The sequence below is a fragment of the Elaeis guineensis genome, chromosome 15 (genome assembly GCF_000442705.2).
Source record: "Elaeis guineensis isolate ETL-2024a chromosome 15, EG11, whole genome shotgun sequence".
Lineage (NCBI taxonomy): Eukaryota > Viridiplantae > Streptophyta > Magnoliopsida > Arecales > Arecaceae > Elaeis > Elaeis guineensis.
In genome coordinates this window covers 60,225,592-60,240,872 of record NC_026007.2, presented here as the reverse complement: position 1 = coordinate 60,240,872, position 15,281 = coordinate 60,225,592, and the positions used below count along the sequence as shown (strand labels likewise).

Genomic DNA, 15,281 nt, shown 5'->3' with positions numbered 1-15,281 from the left:
TTTTTTGGACCAAATACCGAAATATATAGATAGCTTTCTTGGTGCAAAAAGCTCTTCATTCAAGGGTCTATTCTAGTTCTTTTTGTAGCAAGACTTATTGACCAAAGCAGTCCATTAAAGAATTTCGTGAGGTCTTATCAAAAAAAAAAAAAAAAGAAAAAATTTCGTGAGGAATGAAAATATAATATATGTGCATGTATATCAAAAATTTGTTATAGGAATACCTTTAAATATACTCTGTCCGCCTCCCTCTCTCTCTCACAAGCACTCACAATTTCTTTTGTTGTTCGCCTTTTGATCATCTTTAGGACTTTTGGAAATGTCTTTCAAAATACTTATGAGATGGGGCAAAGTTAAGATGATGCTGTTTATATAGAAATTTCAGGAGAAAAGCATTATGCAATATTTAAAAGTTCATAATATTCTCAAATTATTGCTTTTCCTATCTTTTGTGATATTTGCCCAACGATGGAGGAATCTTTTTCTCAATATCATGTTAATATATAGTAGCATCTTAGGTATGGAGATAAACTTCATTGCTGAATGCATCTATTTTATCGTCTATCCTAGATGAGTTTCTTAAAATAATCAAAAAGTTTTTTCAGCGATGATAAGATAAGGATTTTAATTTGTGATACTGCTTGTAATATCTGGTTGGCAAGGAATGAGCTTATTTTTCAAGTTATATGGCAAAGTACTAGATTATTTTTTTTAAAAGCTTCTGCTCAGACTTATGATTTGTGATAATTCGGCCCAATTGGGCCCAAAACCAGCCCACAAAGCCCACCAGAAAAAAAAAAAAAAAAAAAAAAACAGAGCAGGGAGGAAGACTCCCGATCGGAGTCTTCCTCTTCCCCGTCTCCGATCAAAAATCGGAGTCCTAGGGCCATTAAAAGACCCTAGGACGAGCTCTATAAGAACCCCCTCTTCTCCTCTAAGTGTAGATCCTTCGGCCACCGATGATTGCCGGAGATTTTTCTCCGATTTTTCCGTTTGAAGCCGCAACTCCTCGACCTGTGTTCGCCGTGATTTCACGCCGGTGGGGGTCACCGAAGGTTGTGGTAAGGTCCCCTTCCTCTTCCTCTCTTCTCTCCCTTCTTTCTCGTGCCTGTGAGCATGATGGCCGGCGACGGGTGTCGCCGGATTTAATTGGAAAAGAAAACCCTCCTGTTCACGCCGCCTCTTTCCTCTGATTTTCTGACGCCGACGGTCACGCCGACCGCCGGCTCTGGCCTCTCCGAACCCGGGAGAGTCGCCCGGTGCCGCCGGCCACCGTCGGGCATGATATGGCCGTGATCGGCCGGTCAAGGCACGGGGACCTCTAGGTCCCCTGTTTCGGCCCAATGAAAGCTCGGGAAGAAGAAGAAAAGAAAAGAAAAGAAAAGAAAAAGGAAAAAGAAAAAGAAAAGAAAAAAGAAAAAGAAAAAGAAAAACAAAGAAAATGCAAAATAGAAAAAAAAATAATAAATAAATAATAAGAAAAGAGAAAATTTTCTTCTCTCCCCTCTTTTTTCCTCTTTCTCTCTCTTTCTCTCTCTATTGTCTCTCTCTAAAAAGAAAAAGAAAAAGAATATATATATATATAATAAGAAAAAATATATATATATGAGAGAAAATTTTTCTCATCTCTCTCTTAAATTTTTCTCTCTCTAGAATTAGACTTTCTCTCTCTACTTTCTCTCTATATTTTCTCTCTCTAAATTTTCTTCCTATTTTCTCTCTCTAGACCTTTCTCTCTCATTATGGATTTCATCTCTCTAGGGTCATTCACTCTCTCTGATTACATCACAGACCCTAGGATAAACTTGAAATGAAAATATGATGATTTGGGACTGCTCCGAAATTCGTGCAGTAGATCGGATCTCGATCCGATTTTTTTTCTTAATTGATAATATCAATCATGGTCAATCTATATTAAGTCACCTTGATATGATCTCTGATGATCTCAATCATGATTGCCACTTTTAAAGGATACGAAGATTCTCTCTCCACTTTTTCTCTCTCTACTTTCTCTCTCATGACCGACTTTCTCTATCTAAAAAAGATCTATGAATCCTGTATCAAGTCATACCTTCATCTTTTAGAAGCTTATATTGACTCTAATAAGATGATCTGAAGTTGCTTTGATATCCGTGTTGTATGACAACCTCATCTGATCGTATCAAAGATCTTTCAAATTTATTATTAAAGAACCCTATTGATTGATCTTGACTTTAATTCGATCTGTGCCTCATGATTTCTTGATCAAGTCACTTGAATCTGACTCTCAGATAAAAGATCCTGAATTGTCCTGGTATCTGGATGGTCCGACACATCCGGTCAACAGTTCTCTTTCCTTATGATTTAATCTTATTATATTTATGGAATAGAAATTGATGATGATTTGATATTTTAAATAGGATTAGCAGATTTTTCTAACGAAGTCTGAAGATCTAAGATGAACGAGGTAAGTAGATCCTATGCTCCTTATTTATTTTTAAATGATCATGTTTTTATGCAAAGAATTGCTATTGATGAAATCATAATTTTTCATAAAATAAGGATCGGCATATGTGATATGAAAAAGCATGTTTTATTATGAGCATTGATTTTATGAATATGTCTTATGAAAATAGCATGATTATGAAGCATGAATTTCATTATTTTTCCATCTATGTATATGTATGCTTTAAGAAAAAGATATAATGATTTCAAAGGCTCTCAGATGGCTATGAATGAATCCCTTCGGGAAGGTCGACATCCGGAGCTAGCATCCACACGAAACATGGCCCTGCCAGCGGGTATAAAATTGGCACATGAATTAAGAACTCTGTCGATTAAGAAACATGGCCCTGTCACGGGTATAATAGTGACCTTAGCACGAATATCTGTGAGCAATGTTTTGAAACATGACATGAATACATGATGAAAATGATTTACGATTCATGATTGTGAAATATACATGATTTATGCATATATGATGAGTTTATAACTTGTTTTGTTATATGCTCTATGAAATGCTTTATTTTGTATTATCTGTTATTTTCTAAATATTGTATTATCATGAAAAACTTATGCTTGATCCGATAAGGAAGTGCAAGTTCTACTTACTGGGCTAGTGTAGCTCATATTCTTTTTGTTTTCTTTTTGTTTGAACAAAGAAATAAGGTTAGGATCGGCAAAAGGAATCCAAGCTTGAAGATCGGCATAGCAAGCTGAAAAATTTGACAACAGAAGTTTAATTTATTTTATAATCATGAATTTGTAGTTATTTATGAATGTTGAGATTCGGGTTAGTACTTGCTTTTAGATTTAGATGCTCTGGACCCATATTGGTTCGATTATTTGATGAATAATAGAATTGAATCTTTTTATTTGACGGATTTTAGATGATTATGATGAATTGGCTTCGTGTTATCGTGGGCTCCATCCCTCGGTAGCATGGCCGTGTTATGTCCTGGATTTGGGGCGTGACATTTTATGGTATCAGAGCTTAGGTTATAATTATTGGGGATTATGATATAAATGATATAAATGATTAGGATATGATAGAATAATATCAGAGCTTAGGTTTAAGATCATTGAGATTATAAAGTGATATCAAAACTTTATGTATGATCAATAGGATATGACCGAGTGGAGTATAATGGATAACATCAGAGCTTAAGATTATGATCATTAAGGACGTGATAGAATGATATAAAGTTTAGATCATGATCACTAGAAAATATGACTTAAGTGGTATTTGAGCTTAAGGTTAGCATTATTCGAGATTGTGACTTTAATGATATTTGAACTTGAGGCTAAGATCATGAGGAACATGATAGATATAAAAGAAATGATTCAATAATTTAATTTCGAATCAATAGGTATTATGATGAAATTTATGCATAAGTGACATATGAGGTATATAATAGAATTGATGAGTTATATCATAGATTTCAATTAGCAAGGTTGACCTGAGTACGAGAAGTGCTGACCCTAGAATGAAGTGGGAGGTATTGATATATTATGTTAGGTATATTTGATGATATTGGAATGCTAAACCTATATGGATAAAGGATATGATAATTTTACTGATTTTGATGTTAATTTCTTTGCAAAGAAAGGTTGGTTTGGAAGTTGTCTAAATGATTGTAAAGTAAATCGAAGGTTAACTCAAATTAATTCTAGACATATTGGATTCTTGAGGAGTGGCGAAGCTTATGTAATAAGTTCAAGCATAGAAGGTGGATGAAGATTTAATTTTGATGAGCTATGCCTAAGAGATAGTAATGACAAGGAAATCTTAAATTTTACCCTTAATTGTATATGAAATCTGAAAGTTGGATCTATCTCTGATTGATTTAATATACAAAGATATCTTTTATTTTTGATAGACTTAGATAATTTGGTAAGTTGAGATCAGAGTGCGCAGCAAAAACGTGGTGGTCTGAATTGATTAGAAATATTAATCCTTTAAATCTAAAGATATTATGAAATACGTTAGTTGTAAATAAGGAAGGATTTTACTGATAATAAATGGATGTTAGAGAGAAAATCTATCTGATCAAGAAGAGACTCAAAGCAGTATAGGATAGACAGAAGAGTGGGCAGATAGAAAAAAAAGAGAATTAGAATTTTATTTTGATGATCATATTTTTCTAAAAATATCACCTATAAAAAGTGTCATGAGGTTTGGGAGACATGGCAAACTGAGTCCATGATATATTGGACCTTTTGAAATCTTAAATCGAGTAGGAGATGTTGCTTACGAACTAGTCTTACCACCAGATTTATCCAAAGTGCATAATGTCTTTCATGTTTCACTACTGAGAAAGTTTGTACTTGATCCAAACAGTGTGATAAAGTATGAGCCATTGCAAGTTCATGAAGATCTAACCTATAAAGAATTTTTCCTCTGAATTATTGATCAAAAAGAGCAAGTTCTAAGACGGCGTATCATTCTGTATGTAAAGATTCATTGGAGTAATCATGAAGAGAAAGAGGCTACTTGGGAGCTTGAAGATGATATGAAGACGAGATATCCATACTTATTTGAAAATGAAGGTATGTTAAATTTCGAAGATGAAATTTTTTTTTTAGGGGGGTAGAATGTGATAATCCGGCCCAATTGGGCCCAAAACCAGCCCACAAAGCCCACCAGAAAAAAAAAAAAAAAAACAGAGCAGGGAGGAAGACTCCCGATCGGAGTCTTCCTCTTCCCCATCTCCGATCAAAAATCGGAGTCCTAGGGCCATTAAAAGACCCTAGGACGAGCTCTATAAGAACCCCCTCTTCTCCTCTAAGTGTAGATCCTTCGGTCACCGATGATTGTCGGAGATTTTTCTCCAATTTTCTCGTTTGAAGCCGCAACTCCTCGACCTGTGTTCGCCGCGATTTCACGCTGGTGGGGGTCATCGGAGGTTGTGGTAAAGTCCCCTTCCTCTTCCTCTCTTCTCTCCCTTCTTTCTCGTGCCTGTGAGCATGATGGCCGGTGACGGGTGTCGCCGGATTTAATTGGAAAAGAAAATCCCCCTGTTCACGCCGCCTCTTTCCTCTGATTTTCCGACGCCGACGGTCACGCCGACCGCCGGCTCTGGCCTCTCCGAACCCGGGAGAGTCGCCCGGTGCCGCCGGCCACCGTCGGGCATGATATGGCCGTGATCCGCCGGTCAAGGCACGGGGACCTCTAGGTCCCCTGTTTCGGCCCAATGAAAGCTCGGGAAGAAGAAGAAAAGAAAAGAAAAGAAAAGAAAAAGGAAAAAGAAAAACAAAAAAAAAAGGAAAAAGAAAAACAAAAACAAAAAAAATGCAAAATAGAAAAAAAATAATAAATAAATAATAAGAAAAGAGAAAATTTTCTTCTCTCCCCTCTTTTTCCCTCTTTCTCTCTCTTTCTCTCTCTCTATTGTCTCTCTCTAAAAAGAAAAAGAAAATATATATATATATATAATAAGAAAAAAAATATATATATGAGAGAAAGTTTTTCTCATCTCTCTCTTAAGTTTTTCTCTCTCTAGAATTAGACTTTCTCTCTCTACCTTCTCTCTACATTTTCTCTCTCTAAATTTTCTTCCTATTTTCTCTCTCTAGACATTTCTCTCTCATTATGGATTTCGTCTCTCTAGGGTCATTCTCTCTCTCTGATTACATCACAGACCCTAGGATAAACTTGAGATGAAAATATGATGATTTGGGACTGCTCCGAAATTCGTGCAGTAGATCGGATCCTGATCCAATTTTTTTTCGAAATTGATAATATCAATCATGGTCAATCTATATTAAGTCACCTTGATATGATCTCTGATGATCTCAATCATGATTGCCACTTTTAAAGGATACGAAGATTCTCTCTCCATTTTCTCTCTCTCTACTTTCTCTCTCATGACCGACTTTCTCTCTCTAAAAAAGGTCTATGAATCCTGTATCAAGTCATGCCTTCATCTTTTAGAAGCTTATATTGACTCTAACAAGATGATCTGAAGTTGCTTTGATATCCGTGCTGTATGACAACCTCATCTGATCGTATCAAAGATCTTTTAAATTTATTATTAAAGAACCCTATTGATTGATCTTGACTTTAATTCGATCTGTGCCTCACGATTTCTTGATCAAGTCACTTGAATCTGACTCTCAGATAAAAGATCCTGAATTGCCCTGGTATCTGGATGGTCCGACACATCCGGTCAACAGTTCTCTTTCCTTATGATTTAATCTTATTATATTTATGGAATAGAAATTGATGATGATTTGATATTTTAAATAGGATTAGCAGATTTTTCTAACGAAGTCTGGAAATCTAAGATGAACGAGGTAAGTAGATCCTATGCTCCTTATTTATTTTTAAATGATCATGTTTTTATGCAAAGAATTGCTATTGATGAAATCATAATTTTTCATAAAATAAGGATCGGCATATGTGATATGAAAAAGCATATTTTATTATGAGCATTGATTTTATGAATATGTCTTATGAAAATAGCATGATTATGAAGCATGAATTTCATTGTTTTTCCATCTATGTATATGTATGCTTTAAGAAAAAGATATAATGATTTCAAAGGCTCTCAGATGGCTATGAATGAATCCCTTCGGGAAGGTCGACATCCGGAGCTAGCATCCACACGAAACATGGTCCTGCCAGCGGGTATAAAGTTGGCACATGAATTAAGAACTCTGTCGATTAAGAAACATGGCCCTGTCACGGATATAATAGTGACCTTAGCACGAATATCTGTGAGCAATGTTTTGAAACATGACATGAATACATGATGAAAATGATTTACGATTCATGATTGTGAAATATACATGATTTATGTATGCATGATGAGTTTATAACTTGTTTTGTTATATGCTCTATGAAATGCTTTATTTTGTATTATCTGTTATTTTCTAAATATTGCATTATCATGAAAAACTTATGCTTGATCCGATAAGGAAGTGCAAGTTCTACTTACTGGACTAGTGTAGCTCATATTCTTTTTGTTTTCTTTTTGTTTGAACAGAGAAATAAGATTAGGATCGGCAAAAGGAATCCAAGCTTGAAGATCGGCATAGCATGCTGAAAAATTTGACAACAGAAGTTTAATTTATTTTATAATCATGAATTTGTAGTTATTTATGAATGTTGAGATTCGGATTAGTACTTGCTTTTGGATTTAGATGCTCTGGACCCATATTGGTTCGATTATTTGATGAATAATAGAATTGAATCTTTTTATTTGACGAATTTTAGATGATTATGATGAATTGGCTTCGTGTTATCGTGAGTTCCATCCCTCGATAGCATGGCCGTGTTATGTCCCGAATTTGGGACGTGACATGATTTTCTTCAGACTGCTGCCGTTGAGGAATCTTTAACAGCAGAGATAAACTGTAGCTCTCTTATTGCAGTTTTTGTGTCTCCACAGGTAAGAAACTTTTCTTGGAGCCACCAACCCCTGTTTTCTTAAACTGGCGGTGTTTCACTGCAATGTATGATGTCGGGATCTTTAATACAATAGTTCTAATTGCAAAATTACATGTAGCTTGAGAAGAATTAAACTATGCTATATACACGTTGGGGGCTTTACAAGTTTTTCTAAAGGGTGATACTATGACAGTTGTAAGATGGCTTTCTAATCCACCTCTTGTTGATGGTAGTTTGCATCCACTGGCATATTGGACCCCAATGTCTCCTTGACAGCTGCCAACAGAGTCCAAAATTTTGCAAAAATTGAAGCAGCTGATTCCTTAGCTTTGTTGAATTCTGCAATGGTAACATCCGGACCAAATGCATTTTTCTGGGAAGTTTTAATTGCTGCCATGGTTAGATAAATCTGTCCTGTGTTTCAAAAAGATATATTTGATAACAAAATAAATAATTGGAAACGAATTAAGATCGACAACAATAAAACTTCACTAACTCTAAACACTCTAGTCCGTTATTGGTGAAACACACTCTCAACGGGAAAAATGCAGCACATAGATGAAAAAGCGCCAGCTGAATCACTTGATAAGGTCCGCTTTGGTTTTGTTACTTCTGCAGAAGAAATGTAAAGATTACACAGTTGTTGAATAATTGATTGCAACAAATGCTTGCGAGACAAAAGGACCAGTTTCTGATTGTATTTACTGAACACAGAGATATTCTCAGTCCATTTAAGTCCCGGGCAATGGTCCTGTGCTCACTAAAGGTTCCACACAAGAGCATGTGATGATGTTTCATGTTCACTAAATATCAAATCTTAGAAGTCGGTTCTCAAAATCTAATGGACAGGTCTATCTTGCTAGATGTTCACCAAAGATCAAAATAGTTCTCAGTCGAATGGACAGGAATGGCAAAGCTAATAGTGCAGTGCAGTGCTGCCAACCTGAGGCCCTCGACTCAAGTTAACTAATGCCAAGCTGCCAATCCACTTCATTAGCTTGGAAGCAGGCCACCGCAGAGTTGCAGGTTACATAACAATTAGGAAACACAGGAAAAGCAATGTGAAATTTGAATGGATGCACATTGCAGAATTGTCTTCCACAAAATATCACAATCAAGAAGTGTTCCCTAAGCTAACAGTAAAAGAAAAAAAAAAAAAGGTTATGTCGGACCATCTCATGGAATGGTAGGCCAAAGTGCAAATCCAATTCCAATATTCAAATTTTAGCTTTAAACCTGAAGAACATAAGATTCAATACAACCCGATCACAAGTATCATTTCACAACACCATGCTACCCTATAACCAGCTCTCAGATCGAATGATACCTTATTATCATCTCAAAGTAAGAAAGCACTGCATTAACCCAACCACCAAGTACTTACTTTTAAGCCTCTGCAATGGGCAAAAGTTGAGTTCACCTATAGCAGGCTAAAAGTCTGAGGCACTAAAGAAAAGGGAGACTATATAAATGACATAGGTCCATGCTGTCTCATCTATTTCCCTTGAGCCGGGCCATTGGGGACTTCAGCAGTTGCAGCCCCCATATTTTCAGATGGGTTGAATTCATCCCAGGCCTCAATCCAGGTGACCATGGAATCTGCTAGCTTGTTGAAGTAAGGGTCCAGCTTCCCAAGCCTTGCCTTAACCTGCTTGGAGAGCTCAATGTAGCATTTCTGAACAGTGGTGCACCCCTTCGGAAACTTTACGGATTGGAAGAAGGGTACCATCTCTTCCTGCCAGTGGATTCCATTGTACTCCTTTCTGAGGTTCGCAAATGGGTCGCTTGCCTTGCTATGCCATATATAAGGCAGACCTGTCTTGACTCCCAATGCCAAGTGATCACAAATCACCTGCAAAATCACAACATAAGAGGTCAGCAATGTCGGACAATATGTTCCTTAGAATTAGAGGACTTCTTTTGATGATCGCTGACTACTGCAAGAAGTGCATAAAGACATGATACAAGTCTTTAGGACATTCTATATCATTGTCGGCAGTAAGAACTATTTTATGAAATAAGCATCAGAAACTACAAAGCTATCATAATCCAACTCAGAAATAAGATAACAGCACAATGCACGAAATCAAGATTTAAAATGATTGACCTTAGAACACCATCCTGCCCACATGTCATCATAACGGCCAATAGGCTGGCCATCACCCATGAGTCCAAAGTACATTGCAGGGCCAATCAGCTCACGGTTGAAAGCCAAATTCATCCCACACATGGGAAACAAAGTTCCCATTGGAATTGTGAGAACTGCATCCACATACCTGTCCAAAAGACAAGTAACACAGAACATGAGTTTCAAAGCAGTTTTAACTTCCACAACAATACCTCCCATGTTAGTATCCGCTACCTGGTATTTCTCTCAAGGGGCTTCACAAGCTGGGTGGGTGCATCATAGTCCGGAATGTTGAGCCACAAGCCATGAGACACAGCAGTTGTAATACCTTCACGGAGACTGAAAGGATATCCACGAACAAAATCTGCACCTTCACGGAAAGGATCATACAAAGTATTAAAGAAGAAGGGGGTCGAAGGGCTAAGGAGATTCTTTATATGCTGCTCAAGTGCGTTGATCTCTTTGCCACTTGGATCCTTGGCAACCTATTTAAAAAAGAACAGAAAACATTTCTTAGATTAACAAAGGCTCAGTCATATTCATATTAAGAATGAAGTATGTAATCAAGTAATAAAGCTATCTGTTACTCGTACGTGATATGGATTAAAGAAAGCCTGGTTGAGTAAAAAGTCAAATGGTTCTCACATAAGATCATGCATCCTTTAAAATGAAGCCAATCAATTTAAATTCCAAGAAAGAACATAATCATGTCTACAACTGGCAAAGGTAAATTATAAAGAAACTCAGCAATCTGCAAACCACACACGAGGCATTTTATTTTACATTCTCCGATCCAAAACTATGGGCTCAAATTTTTAAGCTTGCTTGTTCATGCTTCACATTGCAATCATATTAGTCAACAGCCCAAAAAGAATTGTAAGGGCACGTCTACAAGAAAATGACTGATGATTGTCATATGCTTTGACATTGTACACTTACACAGATCTGCTTGTCTCACTATTCATGGGAATATTAACATAATGAAAATAACCGCTCTTACTGCATTACTGTCTAAACATGCAAAATTCATGACTATTACTATCTTATAAAATCAAAGGATGATCATTCATCATTAGTTGTTCATGTAGGCAGACATGACACAAGAAGTGTAATAGTTTTTGTAGAAAGCCTGATGACTTGTACATCTCTCCTGATAGCATCAAATGAAAGAATTATAAGAACAAAGAATGTACTATAGTACAAGCATAGTTATGCAGGTAAGCCAAATTATGCACTTCTTGCAGTAGTCAGCGATCATCTAATGTACAAGCATAGTTCATAAACAAACAAGAAATGGATGAGGTAAGCCAAATTATGTGGATTGTAAATCTTAGAATTAAACATGTTATGCAGGTGCCTTGCCCATAAGAGGATTCTCTTCATATCATATATGAAAGATATGTCTAATTTTGGGGCGAAAAAAAAAGTATTACATCAACAATGATCTCTGAGATGTCTCTGTTTCTTGCATGTTTCAAAAATCGAAAAGAACTAATACATTTGACTTGTCTATAATTCATTACATTGTATTAGATCCATCCAGATGCTGATTAATCTTTAAGTTGCAAAATATACCCAAAACAAAAATGACCCACTTTCATAATCAAAGCTCCCTAAGATAAAGAATCCGGGTGTCTATGCCAACAACTAAGATCCTATGTCCAACACTGCGACAGACTGACCAGTACACAAAAAACAAAAGGTATTGCAGATTGAAGAAGAAGCAAAGCTATCTATTTCAAAACAGTAAAAATAAGGACATTAGTATTTTCCTTAAGGAAGTTGGAGATCCATGCTAATAGATAATAGCATACATTCATTACTAGTCATCATGGAAACATCTGTTGCAAAACGGACAACTAAATATCCAACCAAAATCCTTCAATTTCTATAATATCAACAAGGAAGATCAACAGCAATTATCTGCAGCAAAAACTTCTCACTACATGCTTCTAAATTTTGAGCAAGGAAAATCAATACCACGAATATGCATTACACTGCAGGATTAGAGATCGAAAGAATTCAATTCAATAACCATGATCACAAGCACTTCAAACACAATTATTTATTTTGAAAATAAAAGAAAAGAAAAACAATCATCATCAACTTCAAAATTCAACAAAGATGCAGAAAAAGTTAGTATAAAATATGACATACAAGAAACATAGGATTCATCAAAAGAGAAGGTATTGAAACGTTGAGCAAAATTAAAGTAACAAGCAGATCCAATGAACACTCTAGATTTGTAACGAAACTCATAAAACAATAGATATTTTCACAAAATACTCAGGAATAACCAGTACAAGAAAATCCCGAAGAATCATAAAAAAGACACCCGTTTGAAAAAAAATGAAAAAAAACGATTTTTAAAAGCAAAATGAAAATTTTGATCTACAGAACACAAAAGCAACGGTGTATTTCACCAAAATTGTTCAAATAAAAGCATTCCTCCCCGCGACATACCAATCCAATTCATCAACAGTATTCCCTCCTAAAAAAAAGAAAAAAAAGATCACACCTTTCTCCCAAAACCCAGAACCAAGAAACGAGCAACAGGGTAAGGGAAGGGAAGGGTTCATCAATTCATCACTCACGAAGCAGTCGTCGTCGATTGTGAAGATGTACTTCTTCTTGGAGACGAGGAAGCCGAAGCAGCGGCAGGCGGAGTCCTTGACGGAGATGCAACTGGCCTTCGGGCCAAGCATGTGGTTGATGTCGTTCCGGTTGTAGAGCTTGTAGTCGAAGCCCTCGGGAACCTTGATCGTCTTAGAGGGGTCCCCGTCCTGGACGATGATGAGGTGATAGGGCTGGAAGAAGGGGCGCCACATCTCGAGGAAGTCCAGGTTCCGGATCGTCGGAATCACGATGTCGAGCTCGTCCTTCAGCAATGGAGTGCTCGGCACTGCGCCGTAGAGCCCGCTGTCCACCATTGCTCTCCAAAGATCGAAGCTTTTTCGAGATCCAAATCGAGAGAGAGAGAGAGAGAGAGAGCGCGCGAGCGAGAGAGAGAAGAGGAGTCCAAACGGGCGAGCAGAACGAGAAGAGGGAGCCTGGGACTTTTAGAAGGAACCACGTGTCGGGCACGTGGAAGGGGGCCGGCGCGGTACGATGTGGTTGGCAACGCGCTTTTCTTTTGCAGGCCTTCTGGGGGTTGGACGGGCGGGCCGTCCGGACCGGCAATATCTCTCCTTTCTTGAGAAACGAATGGGAATCGGCGGGGGGAATCGCTTTCTGCGGGGGTAAGCTGCCCCAACATTAATTGCCATTATATAAATCTTATCTCGTTGCTCTTTGATTTCAATAACTTTACATTTAGTCACTGCTGCTGCCTGCATTTATGCACAACTATATTACAGAAATTGACAAAATTATGTTTTATTCACTTCTGATAACTCTCTTTATTACATGTTTATTAAAATTCTTGAATCTCCATATAAAATATTTCAATCAACTATAAATTTTTATAAAAAAAAATAGATAATATAATATTTTTATTCATAATTATATTTTTATTTTAATATTTTTAAGAAAAATTAATCTTGGCAACATTATGTCAATCTCAATGTCGGATATGCATTAATTGAGGGGATGTTTGGTTCGTAACCGAAATTGAAATGGGAATGGAAATCGGAATGGCTTGGAATCAGAATCGGAATGGTTAAATCCTTCAAAGCATTTGATTCGTGATTGGAATCGAAATTGGAATAAAAATTTGAATTCATAGAAGAGAGTAGGGATTGAGTTCTATACAAATTGACACGTTCTCATTCTACACTGGAATCGAAATCGAAATAGGATTCTTTCCAACCAAATGATTGGAATGGAAGTCATCCATTTCGATTTCGTTTTCGATTTTAGATCTTCACTTTCTTCAATTAAATACTCTCTAATTTTTTTGTTGGAGCAAAAATCTCTGCGGTCATCTTCTCTCATTTTACATAGTTATATCATAAAGAGTTTATATATAGATAAAACATGCAAAATCCTTTCCATCTCACCGGAGCGGTGACGATAAAAGGATATTTCTCCTTCCTGAGGTCCGACACCCTGCAAGACTCCACGACAGTTGGGAAATGGCCTCTCAACCGTTCGATGTTCTAAATTAGAGCCCGAACCGTCGGTGGCGGCTCGGGGACTCGGATCACGCGGGTCGCGTGAGAAGCCGCTAATCGTGGCGTGGCGGAGTACAATATTCCGTTCCGCCAGTCGGCAGGCGGAGAACAAGGAAACGCATGGAAAGATCCCCACCACCGTGGGATTAGACATTAGGGCCGTAACGGTGAAAATAGCGTGAGGTATGGCTCGCTAGAAACTGACACGTTGGCCGGCAGGTTTCCGTGGACCCGACTTTGGATGGCTCAGAACAAGTCTTGGAAGGACCGCGGACGAACTAGGATTAGTTCTTCTCTTGTTTGCTCTATTTTGTTGACTCGTGTTATCTGATCAACTTGCACTGGTGATTCCTTGCTAGCTCAACTATGGTGGCACCCATGAGTCAAAGACATGGTTCTCAACTTCCAAGGCAGAAGCATGACTATGTTCTTGACTTAAAGTGCTTCCTTATTGCCCCGACAATCTAAGGGAAAAGTATCTGCCTTTTGTACTTTAGGTCTTGTTAGGTTTGATCAGATGTTCTTGCCTATTTACAGAGTGGATGATCATAATAGCTTTCTTTGGTCATTACTTATGTTTTATCATTTATTTATTAGATAGGAAGATCTAGGCTCTGAAGTGACTAGTTAAGCTCAAGTAATAAAAAGTAACATATTCTTGTGCATTGGACAAAGTGAGAGGAGGAGCTCATGAAAAACTAGCTAATCGAGGAGTTGAGTCCCAAACTGAATTTTTGGAGATTATAATTTAGACATATGATATTCAATTAAAATAATTTTTTAATTGAGTATGTTGGAATAAGTCAGTCGATCCCTGACTCTGACTCTACATCGGTCATACAAGCATGCTACACCGATTCATAGTCGGATCAACCGACCGATAGTCGGCTATTATCGACCAACAACAAACAACTTGATCAACCTCCGATCGAAGACCATCGGCATATCAGAGTTACCAACCGATGGTCATTCAGATCTTCTACCAACTTACTGCTACTGACCGATATACAGTCGGTTTATCTGTCCAACACATTTTAACTGTTGTAAATGGTTATCAACTGCGTATTATGATAATTAATGAGAATTAATGATCCACTAACTCCACAATAATGGCCTATAATTTAGTGTCATAAAAAATGAGACCACATACTCGACGGTTACATCAGAATCA

General features: G+C 37.3%; 1 protein-coding gene across 1 annotated transcript; it reads right to left on the bottom strand.

The window, feature by feature from the left end:
- Positions 1-9,067: 9,067 nt before the first annotated feature.
- On the bottom strand, positions 9,068-13,037 carry LOC105058110 (UDP-arabinopyranose mutase 1). Its single transcript, XM_010940908.4, has 4 exons — positions 12,593-13,037; positions 10,233-10,483; positions 9,978-10,146; positions 9,068-9,722 (listed from the first exon to the last, which is right to left on the bottom strand). The coding sequence occupies exons 1-4, from the start codon at positions 12,926-12,928 to the stop codon at positions 9,366-9,368; spliced, it is 1,113 nt and encodes a 370-aa protein (XP_010939210.1). The 5' UTR covers positions 12,929-13,037; the 3' UTR covers positions 9,068-9,365.
- Between the last annotated feature and the right edge of the window lie 2,244 nt (positions 13,038-15,281).

Coding starts and splice junctions, on each gene's coding strand:
- LOC105058110 (XM_010940908.4), bottom strand. CDS start 12,928: ATGGTGGACAGCGGGCTCTACGGCGCAGTGCCGAGCACTCCATTGCTG. Junction 10,147..10,232: donor CCCCTTGAGAGAAATACCAG/GTAGCGGATACT, acceptor TCTTTTGGACAG/GTATGTGGATGCAGTTCTCA. Junction 9,723..9,977: donor GGGCAGGATGGTGTTCTAAG/GTCAATCATTTT, acceptor GTGATTTTGCAG/GTGATTTGTGATCACTTGGC.